This window comes from Mytilus edulis, chromosome 13, assembly GCF_963676685.1.
Source record: "Mytilus edulis chromosome 13, xbMytEdul2.2, whole genome shotgun sequence".
Lineage (NCBI taxonomy): Eukaryota > Metazoa > Mollusca > Bivalvia > Mytilida > Mytilidae > Mytilus > Mytilus edulis.
This window is the reverse complement of record NC_092356.1, coordinates 72,818,422-72,843,800: the sequence shown is the minus strand read 5'-3', so window position 1 is coordinate 72,843,800 and position 25,379 is coordinate 72,818,422. Positions and strand designations below refer to the sequence as shown.

The 25,379-nt window shown below is 33.7% G+C and overlaps 1 protein-coding gene across 1 annotated transcript in view; it reads left to right on the top strand.

Annotated features, from left to right (window-relative positions):
- The window catches only part of LOC139501773 (uncharacterized), a 43,892-nt gene that overhangs the window by 6,519 nt on the left and 11,994 nt on the right, over positions 1-25,379 (top strand). Inside the window, exons 7-16 of the mRNA XM_071290917.1 lie at positions 1,065-1,202; positions 4,469-4,573; positions 6,710-7,165; positions 8,983-9,387; positions 10,017-11,352; positions 18,112-18,256; positions 19,769-19,894; positions 22,208-22,403; positions 23,752-23,796; positions 24,320-24,391. Coding sequence (XP_071147018.1) covers positions 1,065-1,202; positions 4,469-4,573; positions 6,710-7,165; positions 8,983-9,387; positions 10,017-11,352; positions 18,112-18,256; positions 19,769-19,894; positions 22,208-22,403; positions 23,752-23,796; positions 24,320-24,391 — 3,024 coding nt within the window. The remainder of the gene's footprint in view (positions 1-1,064; positions 1,203-4,468; positions 4,574-6,709; positions 7,166-8,982; positions 9,388-10,016; positions 11,353-18,111; positions 18,257-19,768; positions 19,895-22,207; positions 22,404-23,751; positions 23,797-24,319; positions 24,392-25,379) is intronic.

Sequence of the window (25,379 nt, the reverse complement as noted above, 5' to 3'; positions counted from 1 at the left end):
CATCCATCAGTCCGTAAACTTTTCATATTTTAATCATCTTCTTCCAAACCACTTGGCCAATTGGACCCAAACTGGGCAGGAATGTTGATTGGATGGTACTTAGTTTTGGTGCTGATAAGAAATTCAACATTGCTACCAGGGCCAATAATGCATTCTGATTGGCTGAAATTTCAAAAATCTTCTTCTGAGAAGCCGCTTGACAGATTGAATAATGATATTTTGGGAATGTTCCTTAGATCAGGCATCTGATTTTGTCCATATACTCTGGACTTGTCCGGTAAAAATATGAAATGTCCTTTCTGCGGACATAATCTGCAAATCTTATCAAAATAATCCAGTTAGTTATTGCTCCATAATTAAATTACTAAATAATTTACACAACCAGATTATAGTCCCTAATTGACAGTTTAAATGGCCAATTAACTATTTGACAAGTGATTAAAGGGTCATACCTGTGGACAGGTAAATCCTGATCAGCTTGATAAGGTAAATAATGGTAGAAATGAAACAAATAGAAAGTAATTTGTGCTTTTAACTGTCAATGGTTTCCTCCAGAATTCATTTATTAATCTTTTGTATTTATATATATAATTCTCTTAAATTACAGGAATTTGTGAAGTGTGCTTACTAAATGAGATATAAACAGGTGTTTCTGTTTATAACCAAAAAATGTAAATCATCATTGTGCATGTGTCGAATTTTTCCAGAAATACTTTTATTAAAATCAGGACATTTCCTAGAAAAAAAAGATTCCACAACTGTTTATCATAACAATTTTGATTTGTTAATTTACAGTCTAATCTGTTATTAGAAACTTAGAAACCCCTGTATTTTCTCAGTTTGTTTTTCAAGGGGGAGAAGGTTTAATTATGATGTTTCCATTTCAAAGCGACAAATAAGTAAGAACCACATTAAATATATGATTGTTAAGACATATGTATATAAACATGATAAAATGAGATAGATTTGCATATATTTGCTGCAATTTACTTAATATATTGTAATTATATTGGTTATACTGGAACAATGTATAAGTGAAAAAATATAATTTATATGTGTTTTAGATGATTTGAAAAGTTTATTGGTATCCTGTGGAGGCCATGTGAAGTATGAATCAAAAGATATAATAGACAAACAGGGTTCTTTACTTATCACATGTTCAGATGAAGAACCATCTCCAGGTGAACTCAAACTTTTCAAAGGTAAGTATGAATTTAAAAAAAAAAGAAGAGGAATGGGTCATTTTGAATAATCTGTCCATCTGTTGATAATTATTCAATCCTTCCATGCATCCATCTAAAAAAGTGGCAGAAGCATACATTCTTGTCCATCATTGCACAACTAAGGTTTTCTGGACTTTTTTGCCACCACATGGAATCCCTTGTCATCTGTCTGCCGTAAAAATGTTCTATCTTCTCCTCTGAAACCACTGGATCAATATAAACCAAAATTGGCCTGAATCATCCTTAGGGTGTCTACTTTCAAAAATTGTGTCCAATGATACTGGCAACCATCCAACATGGCGGTCATGTCTATAAATAGAACATATGGGTAAAATCATCTAAAAAATCAAAGGGCCAATTTCTACCAAACTTTAGAAAAAGATTCATATGAGAGACTGAGTTTCTTTCAGAATGATGGTTGATGACCCGCAATGGCTATCAAACATGCCACTGTTAATAAAAATAGAAAATCCTGTAACAACCAATTGCTACCAAACTTTATTGAAATGATATATAGATGATCCTTTTATTTATGGTTGATGTAGCAATCAAACATGTCAGCCACCATTGCTACAAATAGAAAATTATGCCAAAAACTCAATAAAAAATCATGTAAACAAATAATTGTTATGGAACTTCATGGAAATAATAAATACATGATCCACTTTAAGAATTATGTTTGATGAACCCAAACACCATCAAATATGGCAGTCACTATTACTAAAAATAGAAAATCATAGAAAAAAATCATTAAAAATCTTGTAAGCAAACAGCTTCTACCTAACTTATGGAAGTGCTACATATATATATGATTCTCTTTCAGAATTATGACCACCCCAAAGGTCATCAAACATGGCCACCACTGTTACTAAAAATAGAAAATTTAAAAAAAATTGGCAATTCATGGCTTCAGGTGAGCAATTACAGGCTCCTGGGAGCCTATGGTTTCTCTATGGTTTTGGTTAAAGCTGATCTGACTGACCAATTTTTGACAGAATTACAGCACTGGGACAAACAAACTTTTGTGAAAACTTCAATTTCTGGAGCTTGTTTGCTCACCTGGACTCGATGTCCGTTTGAGCTAATGTCAAAACTTGGCTCCCCTTATCTGTCAGTGTCAATGGTTGTCATCTTTCTTCCTTCCTTGTCTGTTAACTTGTTATACTAATTCAAAAATAGTGATACCGTCCTTTGCGTTTAGTCATTTGAGCTTTCATTTGTCAGTTTGTCTGTCGATCTTTCAAAGGAGAAGGTATCTTTCCTACATTGGTCATCTTTTTGGCCCCTTGAATTATATCAAAAGATATTTTAAATCTATCAAAAAACATCCTTCAGATGTTCATAAGACATTAGTCTGTCAGGCATCAGTATTTATATTTTTGAATTTTGTCTCACATATTAGTATTAGAGTTCCTCAATCCTCAATCTTAAGGCCTGTTGGCACGAATTGTCCCAATGTACGGTTTTCCTCTCTAGTGCGTTTTCCTCGATGTATTTTCTTCTCTGTGCTTAAAGGAGTAAGTTCGGTAAGTGCCATATTTGGCCCCAATTATAAAGTTCATGGTTACAAGACACTAATTGTTTTAAGTTGCCTTAGAGACATGTGAGGAAGTTAAACAGAGCTGTTTTTGTCAAAGTTTAGTTCTAACACGTTGATTTTTACATCCCAAAAAGGTCAAGATAAGAGATTTTGGTGAAATTTGACAAAATCAGCTGGATTTCAACCAAATAAAGGACCAGGAAACATAGAGCGCAGGCGTCGACAAGCTTAATATTCAAATAAGACATGTTAAATGTCTTCACAAACATTATTTTAAAAGATCTTTGTTGTCGACGTATGCGCTCTATGTTTCCTGTCAAATAATCTTTGGAAATTTACCCATTTTCATTGATTTTTTCGTGAAAAATCAATATAAGTACAACTTGTGACGTCATAATGAAACCCAGAATTGTAAAATTTTCCACAAAATGGCTTATATCCTATCTAGTCAATGTATTAGCTATAATCTATTGTGATATTGGTCAATAAATCGGAATTTGAAACTAACGCTAAAAAAGGGGGCCATTTTAGGACCTTATCGAACATACTCCAATGGTATGCTCTGGTTAAGATTGGGATTGAGGAACAGCAGTATTAAATCTGCCCGTTCTTCGTAAAACTTCTTGCATTTAGTGCAAAACGTCAAAAAACTGTCATAATAGCCTCATTTTTAGCTAGTGTCATAAATATTAAGATATGAGTCAAGGTTTACCCAAAAAGATATTTTGCTACAAGATGTATTTTACAAAAATGTTTATGTGTGTAAAATATCTTTTTGGGTAAGGCCTGAGATCATTTTTATTTTCTCTAAAAACTATGTATGAAATTAATGGCAATTTTAGGTCAAATATGTCAATTTCAACATGTTTATGACGTCATAGTGACATTACAAGTGACCTTTCTGCACTGAAATTGCCAGATTAGATAAATAAGATCTCACAAAACATGTTTAACCCACAGCATGTTTGCACCTCTCCCAAGTCAGGAACCTCTGGCCTTTGTTAGTCTTGTATGTTTTTTTAATTTTAGTTCGTTTTTATGTTTTGGAGTTTAGTGTGACGTCCATTTTCACTGAACTAGTACACAATTTTATTTAGGGGCCAGCTGAGGACCACCGGGTGGGGAAATTTCTCACTGCGTTGAAGACCCTTTGGTGGCTTTCGACTGTTGTCTGCTCTTTGAATGGGTTGTTGTTTCTTTGACATATTCCCCATTTCCATTCTCATTTTTATTTTATTGAATTAGTTTACTTCTTTTGCTTTTTCAGGGGCCGAATAATTGCTCTTATTATGCATCCTCCTTATGAGTTTGAATTTGGGTTCCAGGCTATTTTCCATTCAGAGTTAAAGCCCTAATGGCAATATGAAATTTTGCAAGTAAAAAAATGGTGGTTTCCATGTAATAACTATTGAACTACTCAGAATAACTTATGTAAATTTGGTTTGAAGATTTTTGTGGAGAAAACTTGGGTGAGATGAAGGTTTTACATCTAGATGCCAAATTCAATGTGAAATAGGGGCAACATTGTATTCATATCTACCGGAACACACTTGTTACTGGTTTCTAATGAATTATTCAAATTGATGCTGTCTACTTTATTTGGATTCACATGAAATGTTTCTTTACCAGTGTAAAGGATTTATAATCTGTTTTTGTTTGCATTGAATATAATTTGTGTATTTTGTAGTTTAATTGTTTATTTCAGAGTATTACGATCATCATGGTATGATATCAGTATCTAGAGAATGGGCATTGGATTGTTTGACTGTCTATAAGCTGCTGCCAGTGTCGGATTATGTACTTACTCCTAGTAAGATTAGAATTGTTATATTATTAGATTCCTGTGTGTTAGTTGGTGTGTAAAATGGAAGGGCTAATTTTATATACAGATTCATTATACTACTGCACCGAAGATGCTGTTTTACCCCTGTCTGTCCATCCATGTGTCCTTCCATCCCTTTGACCACCCCATTTCTCCCATTCTTCGCATTTTTCCCAGGAACTACAAACCAGTGCTTCCAGGCCTATGCCTTATGTGAACATGCTAAACAGTGTGATGGGTCTATCTATACATTCATTGCTAATCAACTTTCTTTTAACTGAATACTGTTATATTTTTTTCACATAATAGCTATTTATATATGAACTTTGAGTTATTGTCTCTTAGGTATGCTGTTTCTGATGGCGGCAGTGATGTTAACAATATACTAGTTTGTGATTAGTTCAGTTTATGAGGAACCACTTGTGGTAGGTCAATGATATTTGGTATGCAGTTGTATTAGCATTGCATATCTCATTTCCATGGAGATTACATGTCTGTCAGACAGGTTTCACCTGACCTTGACCTTATTTCATGGATCAGTGATCAAAGTTAAATTTACGTGATAAGGTTTGTTTCTCAGATACTGTAAGCAGTATGTCAAATATATTTGGTGTTTGGAATGATTTTAAGGTGTACATGTCAGTCCTGCAGATTTCATCTGACCTTGACCTCATTTTCACGGTTCATTGGTCAATGTTAAGTTTTTGTGTTTTGGTCTGTTTTTCTAATACTATAAGCAATAGGTCAACTATATTTGGTGTACGGGATGATTGTAAGGTGAACCTGTCTGTCTGACAGGTGTCATTTGTCCATGACCTCATTTTCATGGTTCATTGGTCAATGTTATGTTTTTTGTGTTTTGGTCTGTTTTTCTAGTACTATAAGCAATAGGTCAACTAATTTTGGTATATGGAATGATTGTAAGGTGTACATGTCTGTCTGTCTGTCAGGTGTCTTTGTCCTTGACCTCATGTTCATGGTTCATAGGTCAATGTTTTTTGTGTTTTGGTATTTTTTTCTCAGATACTATAAGCAATAGGTCCACTATATTTGGTGTATGGAACAATTGTAAGGTGTACATGTCCGTCTGACTATGATTATCTGACCAGGACCTCATTTTCATGGATCATTGATAATTTTAAGTTTATGTGAGACATTTCAGCGTGTGCACTCTTGTTACATTTATATCTTATTACCATCGCCTGGCATCCAGTTAGGCTACCACCAGGGAATGTTGTTTTTACTTAGAACCTTATGGGACACTATACTATAATATCTTCTCCTTGGAAGCAAATTGGTCATACATGTGTAAACAAATAAGACCTGAATTATAAGGGTAAAACACCAATTTTGGTCCTATGAGGAACAAATGTTTGCAAATTTGTTCTTTGATGGTCCCTTCTGTATTGCTACCCCGACTATAAATAGAAATTTTCCAAATAAATTATTTAAAGAAAAAATCTGATTAAAAATTATATATTAATAGCATATTTGAACTAATTTATTACAAAAATAATGTTGCTTAGACGGTTGAATTTAAAAATGATGACCATCCTCTGGAATCAAATATTGCTGCTACCACAAAACAGTTTATACAAAGCATTTTATGGGATTGTAGTTTAAACCAAATTTGGCATGACTCATCACAAGGGTGTGTAGTTTTAAACTTTCATCAGATGATGGTGCTTTCAATATTCTGGTACTCACAGTCAATATTATGTTGCTAAAAAAAAATATTCTAGCTTCATCTTCAGCAAGTATGACATGAATATATTTGATATTGAAAAAAAAAACTTGATGCTTTGGATCGAATGAAAAACATATCTTGCTTTGTTAGCATGGTTAAAAAAAATCTGGCTTGATATAAAACTCCAGGACCCCCCTTAGAAAATCAAATGGTCCGTTCCTAAATATCAAAAGTACCACTTGAACTTGCTGTCATATGCAGTGTGTAGTTTTAAACTTTCATCAGATGATGTTGCTTTCAATATTCTGGTACTCACAGTCAATATTATGCATAGATGAAAGGTGGACATAACAGGCGCTTTGAGGCACTAGTATTAAAGCTTATGATATCTCAACATAAAATGTATTGAAACATACTTTTTTTTTATAATAATCCAGAAACTGAAAAAGAGATTGACATGGATACAAAAGATGAGTCAAGTCAGCATGGAGATGAAGATAAAGTCATGAAAGTCTGCAAAGATGACCTTGAAGATAATTTGTTGTATACGGACATTGATGGTGTTAATTTGACAACTACCAATGATCAGGAAGATAGTCTAAATACTGAAATGGAGGCAGAACCAGAAGATACATCTGTCATGGAAACAGGAAATTATACAAGGGAGATAAATCTAGACATATGTGAAATGATTCAAAGTAAAGGGTGTATAGAAAATATTGAAATGGAGAAAAACAATGAAACAGCTGAAGGAGTTATGGAAAATGAGGAAACAGAAATTGGACTCAAAACTACTGAGGTGAAAAGCATCACTGAGGAAAACATAGCTGTTACTGTCACTGATGAGAAAAATGATACAGAAAAAAAGATGAAAGAGAATACAAAAAAAAGAGGTAAGCATATTTTTAAAATAACTGTTTTGTTTCAATAATAATAATTTTCAACAGGCCTTTAGTAAATTTCCTTATATTCCTACTAGGAAATTACAAGCCTCTTGGGAATTATTGTGATATTATTACGTGAGTATTTCTGTATTGGCCTTGTTATTTATCTGAGGCTTGCTGTATTGGCCTGAGGGGAAGTGTAATGATATCTTTATTAATTAACTACAGTGTTAACATATTTTTTATTTCTTTTCACAAGAGATTAACATTTTTTACCTTGACACTATCCAAATCTGAGTTCCCATCTATAAGCTGCAATATCAAATGATCTGGTGTTGTTTCCAGGTGCCTTCTACATTTTCTGATGATTTTTTACCCTTTCCAGTCACTACATAGAGAACCAGTGAAAGGAAAGGAAGGAAACCAAACATGGCATGAAATTTCCTTATGAGGTGCTGACCAAGTATTGTTACTTTGCAGCTGATCCATTATCCAAGATGGCTGCCAGCGGTGGACTTAGTTTAACATAGGACCCTATGGGAAATACATACAAATGTCTTCTTTTAGAGAACCAATGATTATGAATGGAATGAATCCAAACATGGTATGAATGTTCCTTATGAGGTGCTGACCAAGTGTTGTTACTTTGCAGCCGATCCCTCATCTAAGATGGCTGCCAGTGAGTGACTTAGTTTAACATAGGACCTTATGGGAAATACATAATCATGTCTTCTTTTAGAGAACCACTGAATGGAATGGAACCAAACATGGCATGAATGTTTCTCTTGAGGTGCTGTCCAAGTGTTGCTACTTTGCAGCCGATCCATCATCCAAGATGGCCGCCAGGGGTGGGGACTTAGTTTAACATACATGACATAGGACCCTATAGGAAATTAATACAAATGTCTTCTTTTAGAGTATCACTGAATGGATGAAACCAAACATGGCATGAATGTTCCTTATGAGGTGCTGACCAAGTGTTGCTACTTTCATGACTTTGTTGTCAATTAACTGTTCAAGATGGCTACCAGGATATTTTAATAAATAACCGGACAAATATTAAACCAAATTTGACCTCAATTATTATTTGGGTATCTGTTATGATTTTTATCTATCTTTACATGATTTCTAAAACCAAAGTAGAGTTAGGTGAGCGACACAAGCTCTTGAGAGCTTCTAGTTACATTAAGCAAGTAACAATCAGTCAATCAATTTAATAGTCTTTACATCTTACTTACAGCTAATTTCCATATGCTTGAGTAAAACATTGGTTGGAATGCTTGCTTTCTTTGTATAAGCTTTGTAATTACAATTAACATCTCCAAACAATAAATATATAAAAAAGAAGATGTGGTATGATTGCCAATGAGACAACTATCCACAAAAGACCAAAACGACACAAACATCAACAACTATAGGTCACTGTACGGCCTTCAACAATGAGCAAAGCCCACACCACATAGTCAGCTATAAAAGGCCCCGATAAGACAATGTAAAACAATTCAAACGAGAAAACTAACGGCCATATTTATGCAAAAAAAAAAAAAAAATGAACAAAAAACATGTAACACATAAACAAACGACAACCACTGAATTACAATATATATATATGACATAGTTAAACCTGTATAAATGTATAAATCCTATTTAAATTCAATTGGACATTTTCCCAATATAATTGTACAATATATACATGATATACAAACAAAGCAAGCAAAGGAAACAAAGTCTTCATCTGCATGCATTAGGAAATTAGCTGTAATGTGTGATATTTTTTTAACAAATCCATTAATAACAAAGTGATGAAATAAAAATATTTGTTTTAGCTGTTCAAGATTCAGCAAGGGAGTTCAACATCACTCCAGAGGTATGTGACCGAACATGTATGTCAACATACAAAGATGGTGGATCACCAGTTGTTGAATTTGTAATTGAATGTTCTAAAAATGGTGAGGACTGGATCCCAGTTGAAAAAGTTGATAAATATAGCAATGCATTTAAAGTCAAAGAGTTGGAAGATGGGAAACAGTACAGTTTCAGAGTTTCTGCTCTGAACAATGCTGGACAAAATAAAACACTAACATCAGAATTTGTTGAAATAGAGAAAGCACCATCAACTCAAATTTTTAGGGCTGAAGAAAAAGTTATGCAGAACCAAAAAACAGTTGAACCAAACTTGAACATGTGTATAGCTGAACCACAGGCTACTCCGGAGACAGATCTTAAAATGGGTAATATATTAACAGCAAATTATGTATAGTATATGGATGTATTTGAGACACAGTTTTTAGGGAAAATAAGATTGTCAATTAAGTTTATGCCTAATACCATTGGCAGAAGTTTCTAATTTGGAACTTACAAAGGTGTTACTGTAACCTTTTTGTGCTTAATAACTTCTTCTTCAATAAGTAAGTTCCTTGGAGCACCCATGTCACACACTACATTGCAACTCAAGTATGTCTTTCAAACTTTACCAAATTGTTATAAATATGGTCTCAGTGAGTGTTCTCCCCAGGCCCTTAAGGAACCACAGGCCTGCAATGTATAATTTCTGAGCGTGATGCTATCGGTCTTACCACGATGTATAATTTTTCTCTTTTTTGAAATAAAAATAGATCTAAAGTGTTGTGCTGTATTTATTTGATTTAATGTCTTTTTCCAATGTCTTGATTCTTTCTTGAAGAGAAAAAATGAATGGACATGTATAATTTTTTTAACCATAATATTTTTCAGCAAACTTGTGCCTAGTCTTTGTTGACTTGCTGTGGTAATATGCTGTGCTCTCTTACTGGTAGCACTTTATTTATGTGATATATGAAATGCACAGTATAATGCTTATAATGCTATAATTTTTTTTCAGATTCCCAGATACAATTAGTTAATAGTGCCAATGAGCGTAATGGAAAGCATGATTACACTAAAACCCATTCTTGCATATTTTGTGGCAAATTGGACTTAAAGATAAGCAGGCATTTGGAAAAAAAACATAGTGATGAAAAAGTTATAGCTCAGCTGCCCAAAGCTTCAAAAAATAGACAATCGAAGGATCAAAATAAAAGAAAATGCACACTTGATACATTACGCAACGAGGGGGATTTCATATTTAATATCGAAGTTTTGCAAAATGTGAGACAACAAAGGCCAGCACAGCAACTAATAGTTGCCAGGAGGCCTAGTGAAGGACAACACCAGATCAATGATTATCTCCCATGTAAATATTGTCTTCGATTTTACATAAAAACAGAATTATGGAGACATGGCAGCTCTTGTACTAGCAGACGTGGAAACGAAAACTTAGAAGATCAGGTCCAAGAAAAGTCATTTATAAAAGCGGGAAAGAGGCTTCTACAAGGTGCAGGAATATCTATTGATCATCACGATCCATTAGAAAAAAGGCAAGATTACTTTACTTATATATTGGAAAGTTTATCAAATGATGTAATAGGACAAAAAGTCAAGAACGATCAGAGTATTTTAGTCTTGGGCAAGAGTTTATTTGACAAACTAGGGAGGGAAAGATCGGCAGGAATACGTTATAGTTTAAGGCTTTTAGCCAGAATTAAAACTGAAGTTCTATTACTAAAACCAGTTGGTGATACAGCTGGAGCTGATCTGGTCAACTTCCTCAGGCCAGAAAATTTCAACTTATTTGTAGCTGCAGTAAAAACCATCGTTAAAGTTAGTGAAGAAAAAACACTAAATGGAGTGGACATGTTTATGAAGCCTGAATTGGCCAAAAAGGCTGGACAAATTATCAGAAAACTTAGTGAACACCACTTAGGTGCAATGGTGACTCAAAGAAATAGAGAGGGAAGGGAAGACATTGCAGACTTCTTATTTTTAATTGAAACTCAGTGGACTGACAAAATTGGGAGTCAGGCCCACCAGTCTTCAAAAGAACGAACATTTAACAAGAAAGAAGTACTTCCATTAACTCAAGATATCATGAAGTTGGCAACACATCAAAATGCTAAAATACCTGAAAAAATGAAGGAACTGTCAGAAGAAAAAACAATAGTTAATTGGAAGGAGCTTGCTTATCTAGTTTTGAGTAAAATTCAAGCATTTAATTTCAGAAGAGGAAATGAAACGAGTAAAATGCAGCTGATAAAATACAGCAATAGGGCAGACTGGAGGGGGGGGAATGAAGAACTATATAAAAGCCTGAGTGCGGTTGAAAGGGAGTTGGCCAAAAAGTAAGATTAAATTTAATTATAAAGACTTTTGATTTTTAAAATTCTCTGTTTTCAACACCTATTTCCTGCAGTTAGTGGACAGAAAGTCACAAAATTAATCAGACAAAAAGTCACAAATAATTTATTTATAATTGTTTGAACATATTATAAGAGAAAGTTCTTGAAATGATTTCTTTTTTATTTTACATAAATTCATTTTCCAGTGTAGGAAATTGTTCATAAGCCTTGATAAATGAAGATTTTTCAAACTTTAATCAGACAAAGGATATATTTCTTGGCACCATGAAGCCAATTAAGTACCAAGCCCTGAGTTTCATGCTATACTATGTGTTGCTTTTTAACATTCATAGCTTGTTAACTTATTGTTTATAAAAAAGAAGATATGGTATGCATGGTATGATTGCCAATGAAACAACTCTTAACAAAAGACAAATTGAAACAAAAATTAACCACTATAGGTAACAGTAAAGTATAAAATAGAAATATTGTATCTTGTATCCACTAAATTATGTAGGAATATCATAATTAGGGCCCCGCCAAATGGCGCCCGCCATATAGTTATCAGTCTGTCTGTCTGTCGCACCTTCCATCCATCCTTCCGTAACAAATCGTGTCTACTCTATATCTAGAGAACTTTCAAAGTTTATACTTGACATGTATATTAACCAACACCGGATGGTGTGTCATAATGTATGTTCAGCTTCCTAGGTCAAAGTTCAAGGTCAAAAACTTTGGTTTTAGTTGACAACCCCATGTTCTATGGTAAAGATTGTGTCTGCTATATATCTTGAGAACCGTTATGATTTCAAAGTTTATACTTGATATGTATTTAAACCAACACCAGAGGATGTGTCATAAATTATGTACAACTTCCTAGGTCAAAGGTCAAGGTCAAAAACTTTGGTTTCATTTGACAACCCCATGTCCAATGATGAAGATGCAAATGTTTTACCACACATTATTCACAGCTGGGCCCACAGAGATGGCTCCCATTTCAATGATATCTAGTTTACACTACGTTAATGTGTCACATGGTAGACATGACCAATAAAGCAGGAAAACTGCTTAAAGAGGCTTCATGTTAGTTAAATTGAAGTTTGCACTAAAGGAGTAGGTCCGGTAAGGGCCGATTTTGGCCTCAAATTTCAGGTTCATCTAACGAAAGTTTTTGGACACTTTTTAAACACTTAAGTGTCTATTTCAATTGATTGGATTAGTTTATGTGAAAGATTTTAACTGATTTAGTCATTAAAAACGCTCTGATTCAAGCTTAAATGTGAAAAATCGATCAAATATGCCAAAAAACGTCACTTTTCAGATGGTTTTTGTCAAAAATGAAAGTGGCCGCATACGTGTTCATCCTCAACCTTTATATATGTTTTGTATTATCATCAAATACAACTTACATTTCAGTATTATGAATGAACACGAATGCGGCCACTTTCATTTTAGACGGAAACTGTCTAAAAATTAACCAAAATGCTAAAATTTTGAAGATTTCAGTAATTTAGCATGACTTAATGATGCTAGAACGCGATATTTTTGCATTGTATGTGGCAAAAACAGCTCATATTTATGTAGCAGAAGCATTTTACTTTCCAAAATATAGCTTGAAGATTACATTTTCACAATTTTCTAAAACTGCTATATTTTGGGGCCAAAAAGGGGTCTTACTGAACCTACTCCTTTTATGGTTGCCATATTGATTCAGCAGATGACCATTTTATTGCAATAATCTCTCTCTATCCTCATTGCTATAATCTCTCTGTGTCCTTATAATTGAAATCCATCTCTGTCCTTATTACCTTAATCTCTCTGTCCTTATTGTCGTAATCTCTCTCTGTCCTTATTACCGTAATCTCTCTCTGTCCTTATTGTCGTAATCTCTCTCTGTCCTTATTACCGTAATCTTTCTCTGTCCTTATCTCTGTCCTTATCACCGTAACCTCTCTCTGTCCTTATTGTCGTAATCTCTCTCTGTCCTTATTACTGTAATCTTTCTTTGTCCTCATTGCCATAATCTCTCTCTGTCCTTATTGTCATAATCTCTCTCTGTCCTTATTGTCTTAATTTCTCTCTGTCCTTATTACAGTAATCTCTCTCTGTCCTTATTGTCGTAATCTCTCTCTGTCCTTATTGTCGTAATCTCTCTCTGTCCTTATTGTCGTAATCTCTCTCTGTCCTTATTAGCGTAATCTCTCTCTGTCCTTATTACTGTAATCTGTCTCTGTCCTTATTAGCTTAATCTCTCTCTGTCCTTATTACGAAATCTCTCTCTGTCCTTATTGTCGTAATCTCTCTCAGTCCTTATTACCGTTATCTCTCTCTGTCTTTATAACCGTAATCTTTCTTTGTCCTCATTACCCTAATCTCTCTCTGTCCTTATAACCATAATCTCTGTCTGTCCTTATTACCATAATCTCTCTCTGTCCTCATTGCCATAATTTCTTTCTTCCATTAGTCTACTTACCTAATTTTTGACTTTGCACTGAAATTTATGCACAAGTAATATGGAGCAACTGGTGAAGCAAAAAAACAGCTAACCCTTCTGGAGCAGCTGAGTTCACCTTAAATTTTTTTGGTGAGTGTTCATGTTTACTGTGTTATTTTCGTCTCGTTTGACAGAGACAAAAAGCAAGACATAGGTATGCTGTTTCTTGCGTTGGTGGCGGCGGTATCAACAATGTATTAGTTTGTGATTAGGTCTAGTTTGTGGGAACCACAAGTGGTGGGTAAATCATATTTGGTATGTAGTTGCATAAGAATTGGCACTTCTCATTTCCATGGAGATTATTTGGTCCTGCTCCCATGGTCATGGTCTATTGACACTGAAAATTTTGCTTAGTTAACATGTATTAATTTTTGATTAGGTCAGTTTCAGGGGAACCATTAGTGGTAGGCCAAAGTTAATTGGTATTCAGTTTTATAAGCTTTAACACATCTCACTCAGTCATGGTCTGTTGATTTTGAAACTTTTGCTTAGTTTACATGTATTAGTTTGTGATTAGATCAGTTTAAGATGAACTGATAATGTTAGGTCACTGATATTTGGTATGCAAATTTATTGACATTTGCATGTATTGTTTCCATGGAGATTGTACAGCTCCACCTCCTCTTCATGGTTCATTGACTTTGAAACTTTTACATATAAAAAAGAAGATGTGGTATGATTGCCAATGACATGAATGAGACAACTATCCACAAAAGACCAAAATGACACAGACATTAACAACTATAGGTCACCGTACGGCCTTCAACAATGAGCAAAGCCCATACCGCATAGTCAGCTATAAAAGGCCCCGATAAGACAATGTAAAAAAATTCAAACGAGAAAACTAACGGCCTTATTTATGAAAAAAACCAAAACAGTTTAAGTAAATGTTTATGTTTAGGTTTGTTTAAAAAAATAAGACTTAAAATAAGTCAATGATATTAGGTATCTATGTATTAGTATTGACACATCTCATTTACATGGAGATTGATTAGCCATGTACCTCAGTCATAGTTCATTGACCATGTTGACTTTGAGTACTTGCCTGACTTTTGTAACATGTTTAAGTATTGCTATTTTAATTCCAACATTTTCATAATCAAAATTACAAAAAAACGAGACATAAGTGATTTGTCTGTGATTCTTTTTATACCCCCGTTTTAAAAAAGTGGAGGTATACTGTTTACTTCAGTCCATCGGTCTGTATGCCATCCGTCCAATGAATATTTTTTGTCGCATCTTTCTCAGGAACCACATCATAAGGATTTCTGAAATTTGGTTTCAGGATTTATATGAGTCAGCTATACCATGTGGTGTAAACTTCCTGTTTACCATGCTTACCAACACTTACATCATTTTACACATGACATCTCTCTCTGTCCTTATTACCGTAATCTCTCTCTGTCCTTATTGTCATAATCTCTCTCTGTCCTTATTGTCGTAATCTCTCTCTGTCCATATTGTCGTAATCTCTCTCTGTCCTTATTAGTGTAATCTCTCTCTGTCCTTATTACTGTAATCTCTCTCTGTCCTTGTTGTCGTAATCTCTCTCTGTCCTTATTGTCGTAATCTCTCTCTGTCCTTATTAGCTTAATCTCTCTCTGTCCTTATTACGAAATCTCTCTCTGTCCTTATTGTCGTAATCTCTCTCAGTCCTTATTACCGTAATCTCTCTCTGTCCTTATTACCGTAATCTTTCTTTGTCCTCATTACCCTAATCTCTCTCTGTCCTTATAACCATAATCTCTGTCTGTCCTTATTACCATAATCTCTCTCTGTCCTCATTGCCATAATTTCTTTCTTCCATTAGTCTACTTACCTAATTTTTGACTTTGCACTGAAATTTATGCACAAGTAATATGGAGCAACTGGTGAAGCAAAAAAACAGCTAACCCTTCTGGAGCAGCTGAGTTCACCTTAAATTTTTTTGGTGAGTGTTCATGTTTACTGTGTTATTTTCGTCTCGTTTGACAGAGACAAAAAGCAAGACATAGGTATGCTGTTTCTTGCGTTGGTGGCGGCGGTATCAACAATGTATTAGTTTGTGATTAGGTCTAGTTTGTGGGAACCACAAGTGGTGGGTAAATCATATTTGGTATGTAGTTGCATAAGAATTGGCACTTCTCATTTCCATGGATATTATTTGGTCCTGCTCCCATGGTCATGGTCTATTGACACTGAAAATTTTGCTTAGTTAACATGTATTAATTTTTGATTAGGTCAGTTTCAGGGGAACCATTAGTGGTAGGCCAAAGTTAATTGGTATTCAGTTTTATAAGCTTTAACACATCTCACTCAGTCATGGTCTGTTGATTTTGAAACTTTTGCTTAGTTTACATGTATTAGTTTGTGATTAGATCAGTTTAAGATGAACTGATAATGTTAGGTCACTGATATTTGGTATGCAAATTTATTGACATTTGCATGTATTGTTTCCATGGAGATTGTACAGCTCCACCTCATTGACTTTGAAACTTTTACATATAAAAAAGAAGATTGTCGTATTCTCTCTCTGTCCTTATTACCGTAATCACTCTCTGTCCTTATTACTGTAATCTCTCTCTGTCCTTATTACGTAATCTCTCTCTGTCCTTATTAGCGTAATCTCTCTCTGTCCTTATTACCATAATCTCTCTCTGTCCTTATTATGTAATCTCTCTCTGTCCTTATTACCGTAATCTCTCTCTGTCCTTATTACCATAATCTCTCTCTTTCCTTATTGTCGTAATCTCTCTCTGTCCTTATCACCGTACTCTCTATCTATCTGTCCTTATTGTCGTAATCTCTCTCTTTCCTTATTGTCGTAATCTCTCTCTGTCCTTATTACTGTACTCTCTATCTGTCCTTATTACCGTAATCTCGCTCTGTCCTTATTGTTGTAATCTCCCTTTGTCCTTATTACTGTACTCTCTATCTGTCCTTATTACCGTAATCTCTCTCTGTCCTTATTGTCGTAATCTCTCTCTGTCCTTATTGTCGTAATCTCTCTCTGTCCTTATTACTGTAATCCCTCTCTGTCTTTATTGTCGTAATCTTTCTCTTGTCCTTATCACCGTAATCTCTCTCTGTTCTTATTGCCATAATCTCTCTCTGTCCTTATAACCTTATGTGCATGACATACGACCCTTTGGTCCCCGATTTGGATTCCAAAACTCCAAATTAAAAATTCCAAGATGTATCTGTACATGTAATGCTTCAGTACAAATTTCTCCTTTCTTCTTGTATCATTGGAGAAATCTTGTTGAATATGTCTTATAATTTATGAAGTTATTGATTGCAGCAGGGTACATGTCTCAGCATAATTGAAGTAAAGAAGATTACAAATCAAAATATAAAGTCTATTAATGAAATATGCACTTGTTTTGATGTAATGAAATACTTACAAATTGTACAAATTATGTTATACGATCAGTATACGAACAGATATAAGTGATTGAGCATCTCCATAAAGGCAAACACTGATTCGTCTATTTCTCATTTCGTTTTTCATTACATGTTATTTGTTATAATTTGGTGTTACAGACTGCTGCTAGTGGTTTTTTTTAAGCAATCAGTCCTTCAAATATTAGAATGTTGAAAAAATTTAATAGTACTTTTCATAATTTATATCTTCAATCATCTGTATGATTTGGAGTTTTCTTTAGCATGTTTAGGATATATGAACAATGAACTTTATTATATCTGCACACTATAATACACATTTGTTTTTCATTACATGTTATTTGTTATAATTTGGTGTTACAGACTGCTGCTAGTGGTTTTTTTTAAGCAATCAGTCCTTCAAATATTAGAATGTTGAAAAAATTTAATAGTACTTTTCATAATTTATATCTTCAATCATCTGTATGATTTGGAGTTTTCTTTAGCATGTTTAGGATATATGAACAATGAACTTTATTATATCTGCACACTATAATACACATTTGTATCTGCTCCTCCTAAAACCCTTATCTTAATTTAATGAAACTTTATCAAGAAACTTTACCATATAATGCCAGTGTGCACCTATTTTGTTATTTGGTCTGAATTCTTTTTTGGGTTTCCCTTAGGAAATCATTGACTCTGAAAGGGGTGGTTGTATCAATTTGAGTGCTTTGCTTGCAGTACCTTTAGTTACATAATGCCATTGGTTCCCTTCTAATTTACTTTTAGGTTCAATACTAACACATCTATAGACTAAGTGCAGTAAGTATGGGACTGTGTGTTCAATTTGTGAACTCTGCTGACAGTACTTCTAGAACTCATAGTTATTATTGTTTCTTTTTCAGAATGGACTTGGTTGAAGTAATTGGGAAAAAAAACAGGAAAGTGCCAGTACTTTTAACACCATTAATGAAAAGGGGCATTGATCTTCTTATATCAACTAGAGATTCTTCAGGAGTAGAGAAGAGCAATATCTTTGTTTTTGCAAAAGTAAGATTTTTTTTAACTAGCAGTTTGAAGTACTTTGCTGTAGGCCAAAAATAGGTGTTATAAATATTACTTTAAAGTGTAAGTGATACATTGTTCTTGGTAAAATGTGTCTGGGCAAACATAAATTGTTAGTATAAAAAGTCCATGGTTACATGATAAGTCCCCTACCGACAAAGTGGAAGGGGACTTTAGGTTTGCACTCCGTCTGTCTGTCCATTGGTCAGTCCAGCAAATCAGTTTTCCACACTTTTTTCTTCGTGCTTGAAGGTACTGATTTGAATTTGGTATATGGTTTTATCATGACAAGTTATAGATCAAGTTTAAATTATGTTCCGGTCTGATGATTTTGTGCAGAGTTATGGTCCTTGAAATTCACTAAAATAATCAGTTTTCCACACTTTTTCTGTCATGCTTGAAGATATTGACTTGATATTTGTTATATAGTTTAAACCTTGACAAGTTATAGATCAAGTTAGCATTTTGTTCAAGTACAAGGAATTTTTAGCCGGTAGGGGACTATAAGAATGCTTGTCTACTAGCATTTCTTAGTCTGATGTCAGTTATAAAAGTCCACAGATTTATTTTCCCAAGTAAAAATGTCCATGTTCTCAATTTTACTAGGAAAATTTTCCAATAGTGTGAGATTTTCACATGGTTGTTAACACCAAATTTTCATCACAAATTTCTCTACAACTGCATAGTAGAACAATGTAGAATGATTTGATATAAATTTGGTATTGAACTTCCTTATGGTGAGTTGTACTGTGTAAGAGAATTTCAGATCTGTCGTACATCTCATCCCTGTTTTCCTATAGTTAAAGATTTTCACATATGGTTCTATAAACATGTCCTGTTTTCCAATAGTGTGAGATTTTCACATATATATGGTTATTAACACCAAATTTTTGGTCGCATACTTCTTTACAATTGCTTTGTAGGATGATTTAGCTTCTATAAAGTGAGTTAGAGATTTTTTTATCTGTTTGTTTACTGTTAGTTTGAGATTTGCACATATATGGTTCTACTGACCACTTCATCATTTCAAAAATTCTCTTAAACCACTATAGATAGAGAAAATCTTTAATTATTGAGATCTACCTACGGTCTATTTAGACCATAACTATCAGATGACTTCTTATATGAGTAGTTGCCCTCAAATAATGAATTTTACCATTTTTCGGTTTACGCCAATTATCTTAAAACTATAATAAAACATGGAGAGAACTTTAAAAAGCAAAAATGATCAGCTAGCCAAGATGTACAAATAAGTCAATATGGCCATGATCATCAGTCCACTCCACATAGGAGTTATTGCCATTTGAAGACGATTTTATGAATCTTGTGTGTATTTGCCCATTATCTTGAAAACTATAATAGATAGGTAGAAACTATAAACAGCAATATTTTGAAAGGTGAGTGAATAAGGCTATTAGAGATTTCTTGGTGGTTTTTTGTTACAGGCTTCTTTGTCTTGAAGCGTTTTATTTGATGTAAAATAATTATATTTTGCAGGGAGAGAGAAGCTACATTGAAGGGGCAGAAGCTCTAAACCATGTCCTGAAAGAAGTTGAAGGGTTAAAACATCCTGAAAATATAAGATTTCCTAAGATGCGGAAATATTTTGCAACCACTGTTCAGGTATGCAAAGCTTTATGATAAGGGCCCAGGCGATTGATCGGCAGGTCTATAGTAATCAAATTATTTGTATGTGCATCTGTCCATCATATATCGTTGCTGCTCTCTTCCTTACAAATCCCTTGAAGTTTGATAATGAAACTTTGAATGTTTATTCACCACTACTAGACATTCTGGAGTGTTGTGTTCAAGGGAAACAAAACATACTATGAAAGTAGTGGTCAACTTAGCCATCCCTGTGCATATGCACAAGAATCGTTTCAGCTCTTTAACTTGAACTCCCTTGTCGTTTTGGCCTGAATTAGTAGTGCTTCAGAAAAAGAAAATGTCTGCCTTCCATGGTTATAAGCTATGTTTGATTAGAATAACCAATCACAATTCACTTTTTACTAGAGTAGAGGCCTCTTTGATGGCTGCCATCATAATCCTCGAGTTAAGGGCATATGATACAGTTTCGATCCCATAATAATTTATTGCTAACAAAAATTTGCATAGAAGCTATTTTTCACCCAAGCAATTCAAATATGTAATAAAAAATATACCTTCATGTGCTACTTCAAGAGATTAAAGGGATCACATTTTAGACATTTACTCAAAATTTCATTTTTGCACACATTTCTTTCCTTTGGATAAACACACATTACTTTTTTGTTTCAACATAGAAACACAAGCTGATTTTTGTAGAAACATTATGAAAATCTTCTTTACATAAATATGCTCCTGAGGTGGTACCAAACACCTTGACTAAAATTAATTTGGCTCGTTTAATTTTCATCATGTTCATAAAATTTTGACACAATATTTACTTTGACCCTTTGACAAAAATATGAAATTTAAAAAAAAACTTGAACCAGACACATTATCAGAAAAAAATGGTTGGATATTTAGCAGTTTGGCAAACACTAATTTTGCCATTTTAAAAAGGAGGGGTCCATGTACTTAATTTAAGTTAAATCAGTTTAAATCATAAAAAAACAGGTGAAAAATGCAGCTTTTCCCGACATGTCACAGTTTTAACGTTGCGAAAATAGCATTTTACATTAGTAACGTCATTACCTCCCCTGTAAATGTATCGTATGCCCTTAAATATACATGTATATTGTTTTAAATTTCTTTCATTAGGAAATCAGATATTTATGTAATATTATGGTATTGAGAGGTGTTTGTGTTGGTTGTTTCTCAAGAGAAAATGCTAAATCTAATGAAATACTTGTGAAAAATCATGTGACCATTCTTAATTTTATTTTCATGATTTTCAATATATATATATGTAGGACTCTAAAGTGCAATGGTACTCTAAAGTGCGATGGTCACGCTAAAGTGTGATGGTCTACGCTAGAGTACAATGGTGTATCACGCTAAAGTGCGATGGCTGTTTGTTCGCTAATGTACTGTGGTTTATCACGCTAAAGTGCAATGGACTAAAAGGGTAATGTTTAAGGGCTTAAAGTATTAAAGAACATGGATTTAAAAAAATTGTCTTTTTGTGAAAGCTTGTACAAGGTTTTATGACATATTTGATAGGCTTTAAAATTACCGGTAGTCTTTGATCATTGTTTAAAATTAAGAAGAACGACCACGTAATAATTGCTAAAATGGTGTAAAAATCTATATATCCTGTATTTTTTTTTTTTTTAATTCAGGCCAGTATCACACATTTGGATAATTGGTGTAGCTTGCCGTTTACACAGTCTATCACTAATGTGAACATCTCCTCTCAAAGTTGTCATTGTTAATTACAAATACAAAATTCGATCTAATTTTTAGCAGACAATTTATGATTTACGCAAGGAAACATGATGTACCTTTATTTTACCGACTTTACTTTTCATTAAAATCGACAATATTTGAACGGGGACGGCACAGTAAACTGCAACATAAACAATGATGTCAATGTATCAATTAGCTTCAAATAGAAACAGGATAAAGGATTCTTATGTGTATACTTTTGTATCTTTAAGTAAGATGGTCGACTGCAGAACAAAAGTCCTTCTCCTAGCACCGAAAAAACCCACATTTGCTGCAGCCCACAAAACACGGTTATCATGTTTAAACTGAGTAAGTCATGGACATTTGCTTTAAAGTTGTTAATCAAATATTCTACATTTATCTTCCGGCATGTTAATTTTTTGTTTGTATAAAAGACTGTTCACGTCATAATCCATAGTACATTTATTACGTCTATACTTTTAGCGTGTGTAGGCATCCCACTTTAGCGTAGACCATCGCACTTTAGCGTGACTATCATACTTTAGCGTCATAGGTTATATTTTTTATATCAGCCAAAAAATACATTTTTTTCCCCTTTTTTTCCAGCTGTTTGGAATTAAGGAAAATGAATTAGCCGAAGTAGCTAGACATATGGGACATGAATTGGCTGTTCATAGACAGTACTATCGGCTACAAGATGATGTAATTGAATTAGCGAAGGTCTCAAAGCTTCTTTTAGCAGTAGAAAGCGGGAAAGCCAACGCATTTAGAGGAATGTCTATAGATGACATAGATATTGATGGTATATGATTTAACATAATGTTTTTGTAATGCCTTCACAACTAATATTAGTTGTTTTCAGGTAGAAATAAAGTAGTTCATTTTAAAAGAAATATTAATAATTCAAAAGTTCACTGCTTTTCAGTACTAGTATAAAAGGCTCATCCTTAAGTAGGATTTCCCATTGGACATAATGACTAGTTTGAACTTTGAATTGCTGGTCCTTCATGAAACCAGCTGGTCTGTTTAAATAGATTTAACAGCTTGAATTAAAAAAAAATTTAGGCACAAAGAGCATGCTTTTTCTGAATTTTACTGACCATTTTGTAGATTTTCCTGCTTTGGTCTGACAGATAGATGGGGGCCTCATTATGGCCAAGTGGTCTAAGTTGTTCATCAGCAGTTATCACTAGCCTGCCAACACTGAGGTTATGAGTTAAAACCCTGCTTGTGGCAGGTACTTTTGACTCATATCTTAATCAACCAGGATTGCTAGTTTTCCTGCTGAAATGTGGCTTTAAACACCAACTATATATCAATCAATCTGACAGGCACGTGATTCTTTCACACTCTGCAAGTCAACATTTGATACAGTATTCTGATAACTAGTCAACAACATAACAAAAGGTGTACCAAAACATTTAAAATAAAATTGATAATGGAAATGGGGAATATGTCAAAGAGACAACAACCTGACCAAAGAGCAGACAACAGCCAAAGGCCACCAATGGGTTTTCAACGCAGCGAGAGAATCTCGTACCCGTAGGTGGTCCTCAGCTGGCCCCTAAATAAAATTGTGTACTAAGTCAGTGAAAATGGATGTCACACTAAACTCCAAAACATATAAATGAACTGAAATTAAAATAATACAAGACTAACAAAGGCCAGAGGCTCCTGACTTGGGACAGGCACAAAAATGTGGTTAGGTTAAAGTTTGTTTATTTCACTAGTGCCAAAAGGCTGGACATACGAATTGATTTTCCAGTGGCAGCAATGTCAGTATTAACTTTTATTTAAACACAAATATTTCAGCTACCATTTCACCAAGGACTACCTTATTTGGTACCAAAATAACTTGTGATCTGACAATTACAATTTTTTTTATAACAGATTGCGAGCTCTTATTATTATGATACTCACACAGTCACATTATTCGCAATAATAAAAACCTCAAAATAATTTCTAAATTTACAGTATGCATATATGACTTCAGTATTGAAACACTTTTAACTATATTTGTAATTACAATAAAGCGGTTCATTTGAGTAAGAAAAAATGTAAAATATCATTAAATCTTGTATCACTTGTAGGAGGAAAATATGGGATGGGAGGCATATTATCTTTGTTTACCTTATATGTTTTTGTTTCAGGTCTGCCCAATGTTGGTGATGACGAAGAATTAGAGAGTACATTTGGTATGATAAATTTTATAGGGTATTCACATTTTAAGTTCCAATATTTTATTGAGGGAAAATTGCCATTCAGGTTTAGTTGAAAAAAGTAATATAAACACTGTTCCTCTGATGTAATGGTTATTTCATAATATTTCATGGGATTGTATACTCTGCATTTTTCCTTTTCCAAATAAAAAAAAATGAATATTTAATTTGATAGTTACAAAGTTACATGCACTAGTCTGTACTGGGAGACAAGTTTAAAAATTATAATTTTAGTCCAAAACATCAAATTCTTAGCTTATGCTTCAAATATGTCAAGCATCTAAAAAAATATTTTGATTTCCATTGTTTGAGATATCACATTTGAAAATATTTGATTATTGTCCTCCATGACAATCTGTTGAAAATAAAGAATCCCCTTTCATTTTCATTTGACTGTGTGGTTATCTTCAAGTGGCAGTACAGAATGCCGCTATTCATGTGAATAATTAATAGATCAGTGCTCTGTAGTTCATATCATTAATACAATCTTGTTCTTCAGCTCCAAATGATGATGCTGATTTAACCCATACAAAGAGTACCAATATTATTCTGCCGTCAAAAGCTGCATCTGGTAAATATTTGATGTACATTTTTATATTGGCACAGCTTATTCATAAATATTTCATGCATTTAGGTCACTATAATTCTTTTTAATAACTTATACAATGACAAACAGTAAAGAAGAACATATTTGCTAGATAGTCTGACTTGGTAAAGGAATAAAATTTACTTGATAGGTTTAAATTACTTTTTTGGTTACCAAAACTTCCTGTTACCTATGTGGACCAAATGTCATAAAAACTTAAGTAATTTTCATGTATTGCACTTAATCTAATGACTAGTGATCTTCATGCATGACTCCTGGTCAGCCTTTAACAAAAGTACTGTAAATGCAGAAATTATTGCAATTTTTGAAGAATGGACAAAAATACGAGATTAATGCCTCGTTCACATGTAAATTTATTTCAAATTGAATGTGAATCAAAATTTGCTAATTGCGTTCACACCCTCTTCTTTTTTTAATTCGAATTGGCTCATTCGCATCATCCAATTCGCATTAGAAATGCGTTTTTGGTAATACAAATCAGTCAATTGGAATTAAACACTGTTATGGACACTTGGTAAATTGTAATTCGAATTGAATTGTTAGTAATTATTTGGTTATGTGAATTAAAAAGTTAACGTCATTAGGACAGTAAAGTGAATTTGAAGCGAATTGCAATTCGTTAGAATTGACGTAAGAAGGTAAAACTTTTCGCATGCGAATTTTAAACTAATTCGAAAAAGTTAATGCAAATCAAATCCTCATTTCCTGCTGATAGGGCAGCATACATGGCTGCTATGGTTGCACATAGGTTTTCATTAAAGGCAATGGGAAAACATATTTTCATCATCTCCTCTGAAGTTACAAGACTAATCTTAATGCAACATTTGTTTTTATATGTTATTTACAGGGAAGGTCATGAAGGTGCACATGGTCGTCTTGATATATGTCATCAGCCCTTGACCTCATTTGCACCCCAAAGTCTTATAACTTGATGATTTTTACCATTGCCTGT